At 45.4% G+C, this 19,494-nt stretch overlaps 1 protein-coding gene across 3 annotated transcripts in view; it reads left to right on the top strand.

The window, feature by feature from the left end:
• The first annotated feature begins 308 nt into the window (after window positions 1–308).
• Window positions 309–19,494, top strand: part of UBE2O (ubiquitin conjugating enzyme E2 O) — a 58,500-nt gene continuing 39,314 nt past the window's right edge. For 2 of the 3 annotated variants that reach the window (XM_036900214.2, XM_036900213.2), the window contains exon 1: window positions 311–803. In XM_036900214.2, the coding sequence (XP_036756109.2) occupies window positions 381–803 (423 nt within the window). In that variant the 5' untranslated portion in view covers window positions 311–380. Of the gene's footprint in view, window positions 804–19,494 lie in introns of all 3 variants that reach the window. The other variant, XM_036900216.2, reaches the window with a different exon arrangement.

Here is a 19,494-nt window from a genome sequence, read left to right as displayed (position 1 = left end):
AATGTTGTTGACAGTTTCGGGACCACCCTCGGCCCCACCCCGGCCACGCCCCTTTTCCTGGGTGACCACTTCACTTCCTCTTCCCAGGCCCCCACCTGGTCCTTTCCCTTTGCTTTTTGCTCCCCGGTCCTCCCCTCCCTCCTGAACGCGTCCACCCCACCCGCCGAGCCCTCCCCAAGAGCCCCAGGCATCATCTCCAGCGTCCCCTAGCGACAAGAGGCAGCTCCTAGCAACCGCATCGCGGTTCCCTGACGACGACGGCACGCAGGGACACGTCAGCGCGCTGCGGCCCCGCCCCGCGCCGGCTGGCACCGCCTCCCCGCGCCTCCGCCGCCGCCGCTGCCGCTGCCGCCGCCGCCCGAGACTCGCGTAGAGCAGTTATGGCGGATCCCGCAGCGTCCGCGCCCGCAGCCCCGGCTCCCGCCCAGGCCCCAGCCGCGGCTCCGGAGGCGGTCCCGACCCCGGACGCAGCCCCCGCCCCGGCCCCGGCGCCCGCCCTCGCCCCGGACTCGGCCTCTGGGCCGTCCTCGGACTCCGGCCCCGAAGCCGGCTCTCAGCGGCTGCTCTTCTCTCATGATCTGGTGTCGGGCCGTTACCGCGGCTCAGTGCACTTCGGACTGGTGCGCCTCATCCACGGCGAGGATTCGGACTCGGAGGGCGAGGAAGAGGGCCGCGGGAGCTCGGGCTGCTCGGAGGCTGGGGGCGCGGGCCACGAGGAGGGCCGGGCCAGCCCGCTGCGCCGTGGCTACGTGCGCGTCCAGTGGTACCCGGAGGGCGTCAAGCAGCACGTGAAGGAGACCAAGGTGCGGCGGGGCGGGTGGCCGAGGGACGGAGTCGGTGCGGAGCCTCGGGCCGGGGAGGGAGGCGTGCGAGGCGCTGCCCGGAGTGGTACAGCTGCAGTGGGCCGCGGTGGGAGGACAAGCCTCAGCGGAGGGGACGCGCCGGTGCAAAGTCATTGCACCATCCCTGGGCTTAGCCCACGCGAAGGGACTTCCAAGCCGTGCTGTGCTCTAGGGCCTCAAGGTTATGAACGTGGTCCCACTGCAGTGGGGAACTCCTCGGGCTCTGAGGCACGCTCGGCATTACACCAGTGCGGCGTTTTGCTGACCCCGGAGAAGCTCATAACGTACCGCATTGTGCATCCAGAAAGGAAGGCCGTGCCGGGAAGGGTTGTGGGCTTTCCAAAACAAAGATAGAGGTGAAAATCTCTGGCGACACAAAACCCCGAGAAGTGTACTAGGTTATCGAATGTGTTATGGATGAAGAAACCTGGCTGACCCCTTTTTGTTTTTTACCTTGTCGCCCCATTTTAATTGCTGCGCAGAACTTTGTGAGTAAAATCGTTAACAACCAGAGCCATGATATTAATAGTAGTGGGGTGGGGGGTGTGTGTGACAGCTGCGACTGGGATTGATGACTCCCAAGTGCAGTTGGACTTCTTGAAAGAAAGAAATACCGTAGAACCATGGGTGAAGGAGAGTCATCCACTCGGAAACCTGAAGGGTCTTTCTTGACCTGCGGATGTTAAGCAAACATAAGACTCCCTTATGATATTGGGGTGAGGCTGGTGAATATTGCAGTTGTACAAAACAAAGGGGTTTATCATCATAAACCTGAAACCTTGGACCAAAGTGGGGTTGGTGGCTTTTTAGGTCTTGTTTTCCGGAGTGTGAATTCCTATCAGTGATTGACACACACACATACCTCTGTATCTTTAACTTCTTCATCTCCTCCACCTCCTCCCCTTCAAGAAAACATTTCTAAGCAGAATCAGGCCTGGGCTGTTTTAGCTGCCTGTGATGTTGAGAGGTCTGATTTCAGGGGAAGGGCACTTTAGAAGTTAATCTGGGTTTCTCACACCCTTGGAGACAAAGGCAACAGAGGAATAGGGCTTCATGCCACACTACGAAGGGGGTCTGTGTAATGGCTCCAGCAGGGGAAAAGGCCCGTACCTAGGAAGAGCCTGTGATCCATTTGCTTGTGGCAGAAATGACAGCTGATGCCAGCAGGGCTTTTTTTCTTTGCCAGTGTGCATGCATCCACAGACATAGACACCCGCACACATGACCCCTGACCGTCCCCTCAGAGAAATGCAAATCAGGCAATAGCTTTTCTGACTTGGAGAGAAAATTGTAAGTTCATGTGCACAAGTATGTGGAAAATAATACTTTCTGCAGGGGAATGCTTGTTAAAAAATACCACCAGTGTTATGTCGGGAAGAGATGTAGCTCTATATACTGTGTTTGTGCATTGTCTTTGTAGCAAATGGTTGTTAGTGGCTGTCTTGGGGCTTTTTAAAAAGGTTTTTCCCTAGCCATCTTCTCTAGAGGTTTGACTTTTGGAATGCAGCTCCTTTTACTGTGTCATGCATGGCCTCCTGCCCTGGGACTCAGGCGAGCAGGCCCACTCACTGCCGGAGCAGCCATGTTTATCAGTTGTTCCTGTTCATCTTGACTTTGCAGGTTAACTTTGTTTACAGTTATGTACTGCCTGCCTCCTCCCACCATGTGTAATTATGCAAAGTTTGACTGAACATACCTGTTTTGAAATTAAATAGACAATTACTTGAAGGCACCAGCTTGGATATATTTTGAAGCTGCCCTCTTGTGACTTGCTTGGAAATTATCAGAATGTGTTGTGGCTCTAGTGGTGGTGTTTTCTTTGCCATTGTAGTGTCTGTGGCTTCTGAGCTTAGCAAAAGCTAAGGGGGTAGGAATTCCAGGAGGTGGTGACATGTAGTGCCCATTTGTGGATGGCAAGACCCAATTCTTTTAGGACTTGAGATGAGGTTTGTTGGAGGGGGCGGCAGGGTTCTTCTACCTGATTGGTAACTCTTGGTTACCATGAGCCCTAGGCACAAATGACCTGGTCAGCTGAAGGTATCTCCTGCTTTGCTCCTGGCTACTGACTAGGGTGGCAGGTCCTTACCATGGTTGGACCTTGCAGCACTGTGGTTTAGGAAGGTTTTCCTTCTCACCTCCCAGTCCTTCCATACCCATTATGGTGTCAGTGTGCTGTAGAGGAGAGATCATTAGACCGAGACTGAGCATTTGGGTTCTGATTCCTACTCCATTGCTAATCTGGTTATGAAATTTGAGAACCCAATTATTGCTAGAATAATGTAGTGGCTATCTTGGGAAACTTACTGCTTTGTAAAGCTGCCACCTATTGGAATTTTTTAATAGTGTCCTTTTAAAATGGAGTGTTTAGTGGGCTATGGAGTATTTTTACAGTTTCCATGTTATTTGGTGGGCAATGAGTAAAGGCTTAATATTAGCCTCTTAAGTTTTTAATAAAGAAATTCAAAAGAGAGCTGAAGAGGCTGGCCAGCAAGTCCTACCCACTTCTGGCCACTTCCATGAAAATTATCAATGGAAATAAAATAAGTAGTTCTTTCTTGAAACTGCGGAATTTAAGGTCCTGTTTCTGAGGCTCCCAGTAGCCAAATGAGGGTCTTAAAAGAAGCATGCAGCTTGTGTTCCTTCCTTTCCTCAGTCTCCTGACCACTTCAGTGCCCTAGCTGATTTATCCGATTGAAACTTTTCCAGTCTGGCCTCAGATCTCAGATCTCCTGTGCGGAGACTTGCCCCTTCCTCATCAATGGTCAGTCTTTGCATAGAATTTTGGAATAAAGCCAAATGCTGACAGCCTCTTCACCTTAGTGAGCACTGGCTAGACGTGGTGTGTCTTTCTGGTCTCCACCTGTCATGGTTGCACAGAATGGCCCCTGTAAGGCAGAAAGTAGACTGCTGTCAGTCCAAGTTTGGGGGCTTCCTATTTATGCTTTTTTTAGTTTTTCCATCTCTTGTGCTTTTGCTTTGAGTTGCCACAACATTCAAGCAAGTCTCACCTGCTTTGAGACTTAATGTCTCTAAATGAAAGCTGTCTGTAATTACCCTGCTTTTGTGAGTCTGTGTGTGTGTGTATGTATGTGTATATATCTGTGTCTGTCTGTGTAGCATCCCTGATGACATCACTCAGGAATTGGCATTTCAGTGTATTTCTGGCTCCTACTCAGGCCAACATTCCCAGTGGGAAAGCTGTTTAGGTGTAGCATCATAGCATGTGGTGTTTGCTTGCCTCGCTTATCCAGGGCTGGACCCATTAGAAGCAATTGTTCTTTGTAATAGGAAGAAGTTGTGTAAGGTTAACCAAGGTGCAGGACTGAGTGTATCTAACTGCGTTTTATTCAGATAGGATCATGTAGACTCTTTTGGCTGTTCTGTGATTTTATTCTCTGTCCTTTGGTTTCCCGGCTTCTGATTCCTGGGACTCAATGCCTTGATGGCACCTATCTGGTTTGCTGCTTGACTCCAGGGCACTTCCACCAGATGAGGGGTGTGTTTGTGTCCTGTGATTGGAAGTCAAAACCCTTGGCTGCTCCTCCTGGCTGTCACCTATTGGGAAGTGACCTTGGCCTAGTGACTGCCTCATTACCTTGCTCTGTAAGAAAATACGAGGTCTGTCCTTCTAGCCCCTGAAATGAGCCTGTGCGGGTGGAATAACCAGAAATACAGCTGGGTGGCACAGCCACTTGGCTATTAGTGGCCACCGTCCTGATGTCCACCAGACAGACAGCCCGTCCCTTTAGGACTTTGTGCATCACGGTGGTGCTACACCCAAGAGATGCCTTGGGAAGCAAAGGTGCATGGGAGAGGCTTGTCTTCTTAGCTTAGGAATTCCAAAACTGGTGGATTATAGATTTGGCTTCTTTATTAAGCCTCTTCTCTAAGTACTCATGAACTTCACTCCTCTATTACTTTGTGCACATTTAGTGCACATTTGAAGTTAACACTTGCCAAAGTCCACCAACCTCCAGGAGAGGAATGAAATGAATATATACTTTTGTATGTGTGTCTGTTTTCCAGAATCTGGAAGACATCTTTGAAATTCCCAAAAGACAGGTAATGAGATTATGAGTAACAAGGATGGTAGAGTATTGCTTTTGTATTTTAAGATAATAAGAATAATATTATATAGTGTCATTATGTGCCAGGCACTCCTAAGTGCTTTGTGTGTATTACTCAGTGCTCACAAGAACCCTGGAATTAGGTCCTATTATTATCCCTGTATTTCACAGGAGGAAGCTGAGGAGCAGTGAGGTTAAGTCACTTGTCCAATGCCACCCTGCTAGTAAGTGGAGGAACCTGAATACAAATTGAAGTAAATATGGTTTACTCTCACCTGAGAATGTTTTTGTTCAGGATTCATAGATCATTACAGTATTGAATACCCTGATCAAACATGAGTCACAAACCCTCTGGTTGGCATTAATCATCCAGTCTTTAAACACTTGACAGTCTTAGTGGGGTAGGAGGTAAGCACAGGTGAGGAGAGAGGAAGGAGCAGGGGACTGGAATGGGTTGAAGGGGTAGCAGGAGCCAGGAGTGGAGAGATCATCGCTGGGGAGCAGCATGGGACAAACACTGTATTTGTGCATGCGATGTGCTACTGTTCTATTTTGCATTCCCTGGCCCTTCAGTTCTCAAAATAACTGTCAAAAAAACATATTTCTAGAGAACCTGTGAGTACCCCTAGATGTTGAATGGAAACAACCTCTGTAAGTCTAATTCATTCCCTCGCTGGTTTATTGCCACCTCCACCTCCATGTCAGACTAACCGACCTCTCTGTGCTGCTTTAGAAATGATCAGGATTAGGAGATCCTACTAGATGTCCTGCCCCCCAAAGACCTCCTGTCCCTGCTCTTGCTGCTGTTGTCACCCTCCTGTGGTGAATGCTGAGTCATGAGACAGGTTCGTAAGGCCTTCTTGGGGGAGAGGCTGAGTGCCGCTCAGGTCCAGTCCCTTCCCCTTCAGTTGCCTGGAACTTCACTCTGCTCTCTGCCTGTTTTTGCTTTAGGGCATTAAAGGTCCTTTTGCACCCTCCTCATCCTCACTTCACTGTTATCCCTGCTTTTCTCTTTTTCATTTTACTATTTGATCAAGAAGTTTTTCTCTCTTGTTTACTGTTTTACTCATGGGCCTCATGGACTCCAACAGAACCTCTGCGGGGCCAGTACTTTACAAAAGGGATGCATTTACAGTGTGTAATGTGAATTGCCATCACAACAGTGCTGGGCCAATGTTCAGTGTCAGCTCCTTATGGAAGTTCCCTCAGAGTTGGATTTAGGGTGATTTCTGTGATAAGTGGGTTCTCTTTTAAAGAGCCATCCTGTAGTTTTAACCCAGTAAGACCTCATGTGTGCTCCTTTTCTGATAGAAGCTTTCAGAGACTCCCTGTGGGGGGCTTAGGCTGCTTCTGGGTGGGGGTGGGGGGTGCTAATTTAAAATGGGTGCTCAAATGGGGAAAATGGCAATCAGGAACATTCATAGAGTACTTTTTCATTTACGAGATGCTACCACTTATATTTACTAGGATCTTGGTGTTGCTAACTGTAGCTGCTCCCTGAGGCTCCGCCTGCCCAGTGACCGGATGCCAAGCCCTGAGAAGGTGGTGGTTTCAGAGCTGCTGCATCCACAGGTGCAGCTCTTAGCGAGCAGAATTGCTTGTTTCTGACATTTCTGCCAGCCCCGAGGGGCTCAGTTAGAACCACCTGACATATATGTGGTTACAGACAGGGAAGAGCAAAGCGCTTACTGGAATTTTTTGTAGTTCAGAATAAAATTGAATCATGTTAATGGATAACCCACTGAATTTGTCTGCTCCAAGGTTATTTGCCCTTGTTTTGCACTTCAGCTGCCCTCTGGATTGGCGGATTTCGTGTCCTTTGACCCAGGCTGACTGTGTCGAATGTATCTTTTGGTCAGTTTTGCCCACAGATATGATGTGCTGTGAAGCAGGATTGTGAAAAACAAGTGTTTGTGATTTAAACATCGAAGCAAGTGATAAACTGTTCAGAAGTATTCAGCTAGGCAATAAGAACTGGAATGAATGTCCTTTTTGGGTTAAATCTGGTTGACTGTTTGGTTGAAGGGTTTTTGGTTTGTTTGCATATTTTGAGAGGCTGAAACATTTGTTTCTGCAGCTTGGTCAAGGGAGTAAGACACAGGTCACTTGGTTTAAATTAACAGCATAGCTGTATCTGGTGAAGACTCAGTCTATGACAACTTAAAAATTTTTTAATGTATGATACTGAGTAGTGCTAACAAAAAAGCATTCAGTTCTCTCCAACAATATAATGAAAACCTCCAGCTAGAAGAAGAGGCTTCCTGCAGTCTTAAAATGAGCACTCTTCATTTGCATCCTGCAAGTGAGAGCTGGCCTTTCACACAGCAGCTCTGAGGAGTTCTTCCTCCTTGTTTTAATTTGGATCCTTTTTTTGGGAGATGCTGTTGTAGTGAGGGCCAGCGAAGCTGTCGTGACAGGTATGTCCACGGGACTGTACTCACTGGCCCCCTTAGTACAGGTGGGAAGGAATACTGACATCCACACATCTGTGTCTCATACACACAATCTGTGTGGTTTCTGGGAGCATTGGGACCTGACGTACTCAGCGCTGAAAGCATCCCCATATTTGTCTGCTCTGTTTAATTACTTCAGGGAGTTTGAGGGCCCTGAAGGTTGATGATATCATCTTCCAGCCAAAGAAAGCATCTCTGCCCCCCAGCGTGCTTTGAGGGCATCCCAGCACCCTGCCCATGGGAAGGGGTGTCTGCCTCTATTTCCTTATGTCCTGTACACCCCTACGCCTTTCTCACCACTGGGTATGAACTGCTCTCCTGAAGGTCACACATGACTAGCAAATCACTTGGTCATTGCGTTTACTGATTTTCTCTCTGTCTTTGTCCTCCTGGCCCTCAGTCCTGTTCACACTGCCAGTCATGCCCTCTTAATGGGAACTTGCTTCTGTTGGGTTCCCTTGTACCAGAGCGTACTGAATTTTTTCTTTTGCCTTGTCTTGCCTCTTACCTCTGTCTGTGAGACTTTTGCAAAGACTCGTGCTCTTCTCTCTTCACCCCCACTTCCCATCTTCTCTTGTCCACTCCTGTGGCTACAGTAGAACCTACATCTGCGTCATGTTCCCAGCTGTTCACTTGATAGCTCCGTCCCAACACCTAGAACATCAGACTTTGTGGGTGTGAAATCTCATAAGTGTAACTACCTTCCCACCCCCAAGTCTGTTTTTAAAAATTCCTTTTCCCAACTTTTTATTATGAAAACATTTCAAACATACAGAAAAATTGGAAGATTACCAATGGTCACTAATTACCGGCTACCAACCATCATGAGTCAGCAGTTAACATTCTGCCGTATTTGATCTACCTGTGTATGTAAAGTCTCTGTAAATATACTTTCTCCTGAGCCACTGTTAAGTTAGTAGCTGTCAAGTTGACATATGACACTCACCTGTAAATACTGAAGCTTGCATCTTCTGGATCATATGGCAGTTCTGTTTTTACTGTTTTGTAGAGCTGCTGCACTGTTTTCCACAGCAGCCGTACCAGTTTGCATTCCCACCAACAGTGCACAAGGATCCCAATTTCTCCACATCCTACCAACATTTGTTATTTTCTGTTTTTGTTGTTGTTTTTGGTTTTTTGGTGATAGCCATTCAGGTGAATGTGAGATGGTATCTTACTGTAGTTTTAATTTGTATTTCTCTGATGATTAGTGATGTTGAGCATCTTTTCATATGACTATTGTATTTGTATATCATCTTAGGAGAAATGTTTATTTGAGTCCTTTACACATGTTTGAATTGTGTTGTTTGGGTTTTTTGTTGTTGAGTTTTAGGAGTTCTCCATATATTCTGGATATTAATTCTTTATCAGATACAGGCTTTGCAAATATCTTCTCCCATTCTGTGGTTACCTTTTTACTTTGTTGATAGTGTCTTTTGATGCATAATAATTTTTAATTTTCACGAAGCCCAGTTTTTTCCTTTTGCTGCCTGGGGCTTTGATGTCAGACCCCCATTCTACTTTGTCATCAAATCTTTGAAATGCTTCTTGCACCCTCTGCATTTCCTTGCTGCAGCATGGGTTCACTCTTTGACTGTCTCTTGCCTGGACTGTTCTGTCTTGGTTTTCCTGCCTCTAGACCCTCTTGAGCCCAGTGAATGGCAACATAGGCTGTCCTCCCAAATGACTGGATTGTGCCAGGACCCAGCCGCTTGGCATGCCTTCCTTAGCTTGTCAATCAAGGCTCCTCACCTACATTTCACACTTAATCTCCTGCTCCTTCAGATGACTCCAGCTAATTGGACTGTTTCCCCAATTCACTTGAGCTAGTTCCCTGCCTCTTAACACCCTGAGGTACTTAGACCAGGTTCTCTCTCCCTGGATTGGAAGCTGCTTGAGAAACAAAGACACTGACTCCTTATGTACTGTGAAAGCATGTGTTCTGAATGGCTCACATGTGGACTCATGGGGATCATTTGAATGAATGACCAGATCCTTCCCACTCACCTACAAAGAGTATTCCTAGCCTTTTTCCAGATCCTTCATGGTCTGTGCTGGAGCTGTGTAGGCACTTTGACAGCTGACACCACTCCCTTCAGGTACTAGGTAGGTTGAACATGTAATGTATTGCCTAAGCTGGGCTCTTTGGAGAGTGCTCTGAATAATTGCTCCAGGACTGAGACATGTGGGTATCCTAATACTAGGAAAAGCAGATTAATCAAAATACACTGTATTATAATTTACTATTTTAGCAATTTCCACCATTAAACTCCTCAGGCAGAGTATGAATAGAACGGGGTGAGGATAGAGCTAGCTAGAGCTGTGTCCCCTGTGATACAAATGCAGCTGTGTCTGGAGTCAAACCCCAGCAGAAATTGAAACCCTGTCCTGGCTGTAGTCTCCCCAAGAGCATAGGCTGGGATGAGGACTAAGAGACTGTGTCTTACGAAGCCAATGAAAAGCCTTCCTGGTTGTTACCACGCTGGGTTTCCTGCACGTCCTCAGCGTAGGCTATGGATGACCTAGGAAAAGCACCAGTTTAACATTTAGAAGTTGCCCTAGTTCTGGTGCCCATAGTAACTTCAAGACCTCACCTTGGTTTCTTAGCTTATCAAATGGGGATTATGTCCATTTCAAGGCTGGAATAACCCAGCTGAGAGCGCTTGGCAAACTGTATTTACATGGGTGAGTTTCATAAATGGTGATCAGCACACATTGCTCACCTTAGGAAATGGCTGAGTTTTTAGTATGAGGCTTCCCTGCTGGAAATAGAATGCCAGCCCCATTGCAGATTAACCAGGAACGCAGCTTGGGCTTGTGTTCTGGCTGCCTGGGCACCCTGGGGGATTCTTAGCCCAGCCTGGAGTTGCAGCAGTTATTACCAGACTCTTACTTTGAAGGAGTTGGGCACCATCTATATCAAAACTGTTCATCAGTGGTGGTGGGAGAGTGGGGAAAGCATTCATAAATGAAATCTACACCAGCACTTCTGAGAGCTAAGTGCATGGACTCACCTGGGGCTTTGCTAATACAGAATTTTCTGAACCAGTCAGACTGGGCTGGGCCCGAGAATCTGCATGTCTAATATGCTTCCTGTGATGCTGAATCTACTGGTTGGGACTGTCCTTTGAATCAGACTGATATCTACGTCCTTCAAAAGCCCTGGTGACGTCAGTAGATTCTGTTTTTATCCCTCCTAGGGTTTAAGTATGAAACTGGTTTGAGGTTTTTTACTCTCCTCTGCTTAGTCTTCAAGTAGCAGTGTTAATGCCAGAAATTGTCAAAAGGTGGGCTGCAGGAGGGAAAGGAAATTAAGTGTCCCTAATAACCAGGCAGTGCTTTCAGATCATAGTATTCCTGTTAGAAAGACCAAACTGAAACCCTGTTCCCATTAAACAATAACTTTTTGTGAAAGTAAGACATGTTGTCCCCTGACACACAGGGAGTGAGGCGAGAAGCCCGGCAGAGACTCAGGCTTTGAATCCACCACCGGTGGTGGTTCCATCAGTAATAACACTGTGAGGGAGATTCCGGTTTGGGTAGTTGTATCTTGGATGCCTGAGTTCATTGGTGTGAAGAGAGGTATCCAACTTGGAAACGTATTCAGTCTGTCCCTCATCAGTCCTTTATTCTGATCGTGGTCCTCTTTCATGCCCTGATAATGGCATTTTTTAAATGAACACTTTTTAAATTTACAAGATCCTCATATACCCTTTACTCAGTTTCCCTTAATGTTAACATCTTATATATAAACAGTATATTTGTCAGAGTAAGAAATTAACATTGGTTTCATGCTATTAACTAAACTACATACTTTTATTTGGATTAAGTTTTCCACTAATGTCCTTTTTCTTTTCCAAGACCCAGTTCATGATACTGTGTTGCATTTAGCATAATTGCCTTTGAATGTTGGAAAAAAGCCTTTTAATTGATTTTTCTCTCTGTCTAATCCACACTTCATCCTCTGCCCTGACATTATCTTTGTGAAGAATTTTGTTCAACAGCTTTTGATGCCAGAGAGTAGGTGGTCAGGCAAGATGCTGTCTAACAAGAGGCATCTGGAAGCAGCGCATAGCTGTTGAGAGCACTTGGTAGTAGAGGGTTGGCGACTGGCAGTCAGAGAGCATCAGCAGGTAGACAGGTGACAGCAAGTATTAATCATGCTCTTTCTGCTTTGCCTCTATTGTGATTGTCATTGGTACTTCTGGGGCCTTCCTGATCCAGGGCTTTCCTGAGCAGCAGCTTGCTGCCACTGCCTTTGCTCTTTTCACACGTGAGAGGTTCACATTTGAATACAGACACAATTAGAAAGGCCGAGTAGGACTGACCACTCTTTCTGGAACATGACTTTGGTCCTGCCTACAGTGTTCATAAGTTGGATGTTCATAGGTGGAGTGTTTCTGGGTCATAACACTTTTTTCCCATTTCAGAAAAAATTTTTAATAGCATGATTTTTAATGAACGCACATGATTCCATCAGATCAAGAACCCAAGTTTGTTTAACCAATATCTTCTTTTGACCAGCTACATTTTTCCAGGTTTTCACAATTTTAAATAATGGGACTCATGTCTTAAAATTTGATACTTTTTACAACTTTGTCTACATCTTTAAGTTTCTGAAGGTAAACTCCTAAGTGGATTACTGGTCAAGGGATAAGAGTTTTGCATCTACGTTCATCCAGGATATTGGTCTGTAATTTTCTTTTTTGGTGGGGTCTTTGCCTGGTTTTGGTATTAGGGTGATGTTGGCTTCATAGAATGAGTTTGGGAGTATTCCCTCCTCTTCTATTTTTTGGAAAACTTTAAGGAGAATGGGTATTATATCTTCTCTGTATTTCTGATAAAATTCTGAGGTAAATCCATCTGGCCTGGGGGTTTTGTTCTTGGGTAGTTTTTTGATTACCGCTTCAATTTCTTTGCTGGTAATTAGTTTGTTTAGATTTTGTGTTTCTTCCTTGGTCAGTCTTGGAAGGTTGTATTTTTCTAGGAAGTTGTCCATTTCTCCTAGGTTTTCCAGCTTGTTAGCATATAGGTTTTCATAGTAGTCTCTAATAATTCTTTGTATTTCTGTGGGGTCCGTCGTGATGTTTCCTTTCTTGTTTCTGATTCTGTTGATGTGTGTTGATTCTCTTTTTCTCTTAGTAAGTCTGGCTAGAGGCTTATCTATTTTGTTTATTTTCTCAGAGAACCAGCTCTTGGTTTCATTGATATTTTCTATTGTTTTATTCTTCTCAATTTTATTTATTTCTTCTCTGATCTTTATGTCCCTCCTTCTGCTGATTTTAGGCCTCATTTGTTCTTCTTTTTCCAATTTCGATAATTGTGACATTAGACTATTCATTTGGGTTTGTTCTTCCTTCTTTAAATATGCCTGGATTGCTATATACTTTCCTCTTAAGACTGCTTTTGCTGCATCCCACAGAAGTTGGGGCTTTGTGTTGTTGTTGTCATTTGTTTCCCTATATTGCTTGATCTCTATTTTAATTTGGTCGTTGATCCATTGATTATTTAGGAGCATGTTGTTAAGCCTCCATGTGTTTGTGGGCCTTTTTGCTTTCTTCATACAATTTATTTCTAGTTTTATACCTTTGTGGTCTGAAAAGTTGGTTGGTAGAATTTCAATCTTTTTGAATTTACTGAGGCTCTTTTTGTGGCCTAGTATGTGGTCTATTCTGGAGAATGTTCCATGTGCACTTGAGAAGAATGTGTATCCTGTTGCTTTTGGATGTAGAGTTCTATAGATGTCTATTAGGTCCATCTGTTCTAGTGTGTTGTTTAGTGCCTCTGTGTCCTTACTTATTTTCTGTCTGGTGGATCTGTCCTTTGGAGTGAGTGGTGTGTTGAAGTCTCCGAGAATGAATGCATTGCAGTCTATTTCCCCCTTTAGTTCTGTTAGTATTTGTTTCACATATGCTGGTGTTCCTGTGTTGGATGCATATATATTTATAATGGTGATATCCTCTTGTTGGACTGACCCCTTTATCATTATGTAATGTCCTTCTTTATCTCTTGTTAATTTCTTTGTTTTGAAGTCTATTTTGTCTGATACTAGTACTGCAACACCTGCTTTTTTCTCCCAGTTGTTTGCATGAAATACCTTTTTCCATCCCTTGACTTTTAGTCTGTGCATGTCTTTGGGTTTGAGGTGAGTCTCTTGTAAGCAGCATATAGATGGGTCTTGTTTTTCTATCCATTCAGTGACTCTATGTCTTTTGATTGGTGCATTTAGTCCATTTATATTTAGGGTGATTATCGATAGGTATGTACTTATTGCCATTGCAGGCTTTAGATTCATGGTTACCAAAGGTTCAAGGTTAATTTCCTTACTATCTAAGAGTCTAACTTAACTCACTTAGTATGCTGTTACAAACACAATCTAAAGGTTCTTTTCTGTTTCTCCTCCTTTTTCTTCTTCCTCCATTCTTTATATATTAGGTATCATATTCTGTACTTTTTGTCTATCCCTTGATTGACTTTGGGGATAGTTAATTTAATTTTGCATTTGCTTAGTAATTAGCTGTTCTACTTTCTTTACTGTGGTTTTATTACCTCTGGTGACAGCTATTCAACCTTAGGAACACTTCCATCTATAGCAGTCCCTCCAAAATAGACTGTAGAGATGGTTTGTGGGAGGTAAATTCTTTCAGCTTTTGCTTATCTGGAAATTGTTTCATCCCTCCTTCAAATTTAAATGATAATCATGCTAGATAAAGTAATCTTGGTTCCAGGCCCTTCTGCTTCATGGCATTAAATACATCATGCCACTCCCTTCTGGCCTGTAAGGTGTCTGCTGAGAAGTCTGATGTTAGCCTGATGGGCTTTCCTTTGTATGTGATCTTATTTCTCTCTCTGGCTGCTTTTAACAGTCTGTCCTTATCCTTGATCTTTTCCATTTTAATTACTATGTGTCTTGGTGTTGTCTTCCTTGGGTCCCTTGTGTTGGGAGATCGGTGGATCTCCATGGCCTGAGAGACCATCTCCTTCCCCAGATTGGGGAAGTTTTGAGCAACTACCTCTCAAAGACACTTTCTATCCCGTTCTCTCTCTCTTCTTCTTCTGGTATCCCTATAATGCAAATATTGTTCCGTTTCGATTGGTCACACAGTTCTCTCAATATTTTCATTCTTAGAGATCCTTTTTTCTCTCTGTGCCTCAGCTTCTTTGTATTCCTCTTCTCTAGATTCTATTTCATTTATCGTCTCCTCCACCGTATCCACCCTGCTTTTAATACCCTCCATCGTGCTCTTCAACAATTGGATCTCCGACCTGAATTCATTCCTGAGTTCTTGGATGTCTTTCCATACCTCCATTAGGATGTTGATGATTTTTATTTTGAACTCCCTTTCAGGAAGAGTCACGAGGTCCATATCATTTAAATCTTTCTCGGGAGTTGTATTAATAATTTTACTCTGGACCAGGTTCCTTTGGTGTTTCATGTTTGTATATGGCGCCCTCTAGTGTCCAGAAGCTCTATTCTGGAGCTGCTGAGCCCCTGAAGCAATGTCGGGGGTCACAGGGGAGCGGTACTGGGGGGAGGAAAGAGCTGCTCCCCACCTCCCCGCTGCTGTGCCTGTCTCCACTGCCTGAGCCAGTGGGCCGGGCACACAGGTATAAGCTTTTGTCCCAGAGCAGCCGGATATGGATCCCTGCTTTCCACAAGCAGCCGGAATCCCAGTCTCCCCAGGAAGTCCACCTGTCCCAGCTTTCCAACCCCGTAATCAGAAGAGGATGATGAAAGCACCATGAAATGTAGTTTTGTGCTCCCCGCGCAGCTCTCCGGAGCCAGGTACTCAGCAGTCCCAGGCCTTCCGCTCCCCCCCCGCCCCGCGTCTCTTCCCCCTGCCGGGGAGCTGGGGTTGTGGGGGGGCTCGGGTCCCGGGAGCTGCGGCTCAGGTACGTTACCCCAGTCGCTGAGGTCTGCTCTTTTCTCCAGGGGTGTGCAGTCTGGCACCGCCCTCTTTCCTGTTGCTCTCTCAGGATTAGCTGCGCCAACTATATTTTCTAATTGTATCCAGTTTTAGGAGGAAGCCTCTGTCTCTCCTCTCATGCCGCCATCTTTAATCCTCTCTGGGATAAGAGTTTTTATTCATTTTACCCAACTGTCATCCCAAAAAGTGATACCCATTTATACTAGCATCTCAGAATGCCTATTTTCCAGCATGTTGGTGAGGTGGGTTTTTTGGGGGACTAATGCAGGAGACCCCACCTGGTTGGCAGCAGCTAGAGGTCTAGAGCTCAGGACAGCTGACTGGATGTTTTTCTGGATATACTCCACACTGTTGCCAAGAAATAAACCCTTCTTGTGCAGGGGGCTGTCCCTGAGCTCTGTGGGACCTGTGGGCTGGTCTGTCGTGCCTTCAGCTCAGGGCATGCTTTCCCCAAGCAGAGAGCTGGACTGGGGGGCAGTAAGTAAGCCAGGGGAGGGAGGAGGAGGCTCAGACACGGAGCTTGAAGTCGGCATGCGGACTGGCGGTTGCTCAGTGCCCACCACCGGACAAACAGACAGAGCCATGCGTGGGGGTGGGAACTGGGTGAGACCGCCTTGGTGCCCACTCAGCCTAACTCTGACCAGTAGTTGCCGCTGGAATGGTTCAGCCTGCTTCAGTTTCCCTGTCATGTTTGGAAGCCCACATAGTAAGTATAATTGCTGATTTAGGGGTAAATATTGCCAGTTAGCTTGTCTGTCCCATAAGACTGACTTTTACACCTAAATCTTAATCTGTGTGTGTGACTTTATTAAATAATATATACAGATGGCAAACACTCAAAGCTTTAAAAGAGAAATTGTCTCTTAACATTTCCGCTCCCTAGAGACCACCACTGTGAGGAATATTCTAGCAGGTATATATATATTCTTCTTTTTTAAATGTAGCTTTAAGGACAACTCTTCTGCACTGCCAGATCACGGTTTTGGATTCAGGTGAACCTGGGTCAGATTCTTCCTTCCTCCTTATTAGCTTTGTGGCATTGAGCAAACTGGTGTGTCTCATCCCTCAGTGCTGTCTGGGGCATGTCACTTCCCTTCTTTCTCCTCTCTCGAGTGTTGCCCTTCACGCCAGGCGACATGCCATGTTGTGTTGTATTCAGCCACTTCAGGGAGAGACCAGCTCTGCTGTTGAGGGGTGGCGTGGGCCAGCATTTTCATTCCCTGGCGCCTGCCCCGGAGCCCTCTTGTTAGGGCAGGGTTTCCTCAGTAGCCACTGGAGGAAGTGAGGGGAGTCTTGGAGATACTTGAATCAAAAGTTGCCGGTTTGGGGGGTAGAGGACAGGTTCCTTTTTTTGGAAGCTTAAATGAAAAAGCATTTCCAGAAACATCCTAAGTGACTTTGCTCTCCATCTTGGAGTTTTGTCCCAGTTGGAATTGCTCGCTTAGGTGTGAGGGTTCGGGCTGGGGCTGCCCCTGGAACTCCTTGCAAAAGTGAGGGCTAAATTTTCAAAAGACTCTCCACCACCCAGATGCAGACTGGCCTCATGAGGTGGGCTGTGTCCTTGCCCCAGGGGGAGGAGCTGTCCTAATCAGCACTCTGTGAGACATCTCACAGGTGATGCGACTCATAATGGGCTTGGTACTGTGTTCTTGGCACTGATTCCTGAAGTAGGGGCGTGTTTCCTGTGTGAAGGGTTTCCATCCCCTTGAGACCCACACGCCCGAGCTTTCCTCTGTGCTGGGGATGTTGGAGTATGAGGGAGTTGTCTGCTGTCGGGCGCTCAGTGCAGGTGGGGTCTTCGACGGAGGCCCTGAGGTGGTCGACACTGGCTGTGCGGCAGGGTTTAGAGTGTGTCAGGGTCATAGTGGTGGGGCTGAAAGGGACGATTTGGCTCAGCCTCCTTATTTTATACACGAGGAGCTAAGGCTCAAGAGGCTAAGCAGCTGAGACAGGGTTGATGGAAGCTACAAGTGGGCAAAGACACTAAGACTTACAGAAAGAAAACTCACCTGTCTCATTTCCAAGAAGAGGGGTGGAGGCTGTCAGTAGTGCCGAGTTTAGTTTTCTGGTGACTTAGCTATTGCAGACAAGTTCTGGTATTTGACTTGAAAAGTAAAATCTACAATACTCAATGTAGATATGGCACACCTCGATTTAGGAGACATATCCAAGAAAACTTCCTACTCAGGACCATTGAACCAGCCAGGTTATTAATCGCAGCATAACCTGGCTTGCCTTTAAAAAAAAGAAGCTTTAAGATATAATTCACATACCATAAATTCACTCTTTTAAAGTATACAATTCAAATGTATATTTAAAAATTTGTGTACCCACCATCACTATCTAAATTTAGAACATATTCACCACCCCAAAAAGGAACCCTATACTTATTAGCAGTCATATGGCATTCCCCCTCCTCTCAGCCCCTGGAGGCCACTTCTGTCTCTCTGGGTTTGCCTGTTCCGGACACGTCATTCAGGTGGAAACATCTATTATGTGGCCTTTTGTGTCAGGCTTCTTATCACTTGGCATGTTTTCCAGTTTCCTTCAAGTTGTGGTTACCTGTCAATACTTCAGTCCTGTTGATGCTACCTAATATTCCATTGTATGGATATGCCACACTTTATTTATGCATTTGCCAGCTGACGGGCACCTGAGTTGTTTCCACTTTTTGGCTATTTGGAACTGCTGCCATGGGCGTTCACACAGGTTTGTGTGTGGGCATGTATTTTCTATTCTTTTGGGTACTATACCCGAGAGAAAAATTGCTGGGTCATATGGTAAATCTGTGCTTAACCTTTTGAGCAGCTGCCAAACCTGTTCTCCAGAGCGATTGCACCATTTTACCATTCCACCAGCAATGTATTGAGGGGTCTGGTTTCTCTCCATTCTCACCAAAACTTGATATTGTCGGTCTTTTGATTATAGGCATCCTAGTGGGTGTAAATGGTATCTGTCACATTGTGATATGCATTTCCCCAGTGACTAATTATGTGAGCATCTTTTCATGTGCTTATTAGCCATTTGTCTGTCTTCTTTGTAGAAATGTCTATTCAGATAATAATTCTATTAGGCCCTGCATTAGGTCTTCTCTCTGTCCGTTAGAGCCTGGCAGTGGCCACCCCCTGTGGTGGGTGCCTACCCGTGTCATTGGGGTTGCGCCAAGTGTCTTGCTTTACATTGGGATGTAACCTATTTTCCTGTTTAAATATGCTTTAGGGCATTTGACCCTTATAAACTGAAAGGACTTTAGTTTCTAAATCTTTCTAGAAATAACATTCTGATTGCTTTACATGCGTGGCTCCACAGTCATCCTAGAAAAAAAGGGGTTGCTTAATAGGGCTTCTTAGACATGGAGCAAGCTTTCAGATATTTACCTGTAATATGAGCTATGCATTTTAGACTGGTTACAGTTGAAATGTTCCAAAGGCAAAGACTATACCATTTTTGTTGTTGTTCTCATGGTGTGGTTTATAATATTTCTTATGCAGTGGGTAATGAAATGCTTGTTGCTTAACTTGAGCGTACTTTGGTAACTGAATTGTTTCTGTAGCTGTTTGGTTCTGCTGAGAGCTGGGCGAAGACACCTTGTGTTAAGACAGACAGTGTCTGGTATAGAGGCCCCGAGCTCTCTAAGTACAGCTTGGCCACTGTTGCTTCACAGGTCCCCCATCCTTAAGCAGGGTGGCTGTCTGCTGAGGGGCACATGTGCTGCTATTTATATGTTGTGACTTTCTCAGTGATTGTTTTTAGTTTAGCATTTAAGAATCTAATTTAATTTTGTAAGTGTGTGAAGTGTTGATTACCCACGCCTGTCACATGACACTTAACAGTGAATCTCTTCTACCCAGAGACCAGCTTTGTCCTGGATCAGTTCTAACTGTCATGACTGAATCACAGCAATCTATGGAATTTAAAGTTCCTTTGACATTTGAAACAAAAAGCCATTTGTAGCAGCAGATAGGTGGCCCTTTGAGATGATTGGGGGAGTTTCTAATGGAGTTTCCTCTAATGGAATTCCTGTGCTTTCTTTTCCCTTCCACCTTTGCAAATCTCAAATAGCAGTACTTGAAGAGCTCTTCAAAGATGAACTGGTCTCTAAATGAAATAGGTAAATATGGAAATTAAGGATTTCTGATTTTTGAATTCATGATTTCTTGTTTTTGTTGACTTATTATCATGTCTCCATCTTTACATCCCATGG

The sequence above is a fragment of the Manis pentadactyla genome, chromosome 4, assembly GCF_030020395.1.
Source record: "Manis pentadactyla isolate mManPen7 chromosome 4, mManPen7.hap1, whole genome shotgun sequence".
NCBI classification, from domain to species: Eukaryota; Metazoa; Chordata; class Mammalia; order Pholidota; family Manidae; genus Manis; species Manis pentadactyla.
The sequence above is the reverse complement of the archived record's forward strand: the minus strand, read 5'-3'. Positions and strand labels throughout refer to the sequence as shown.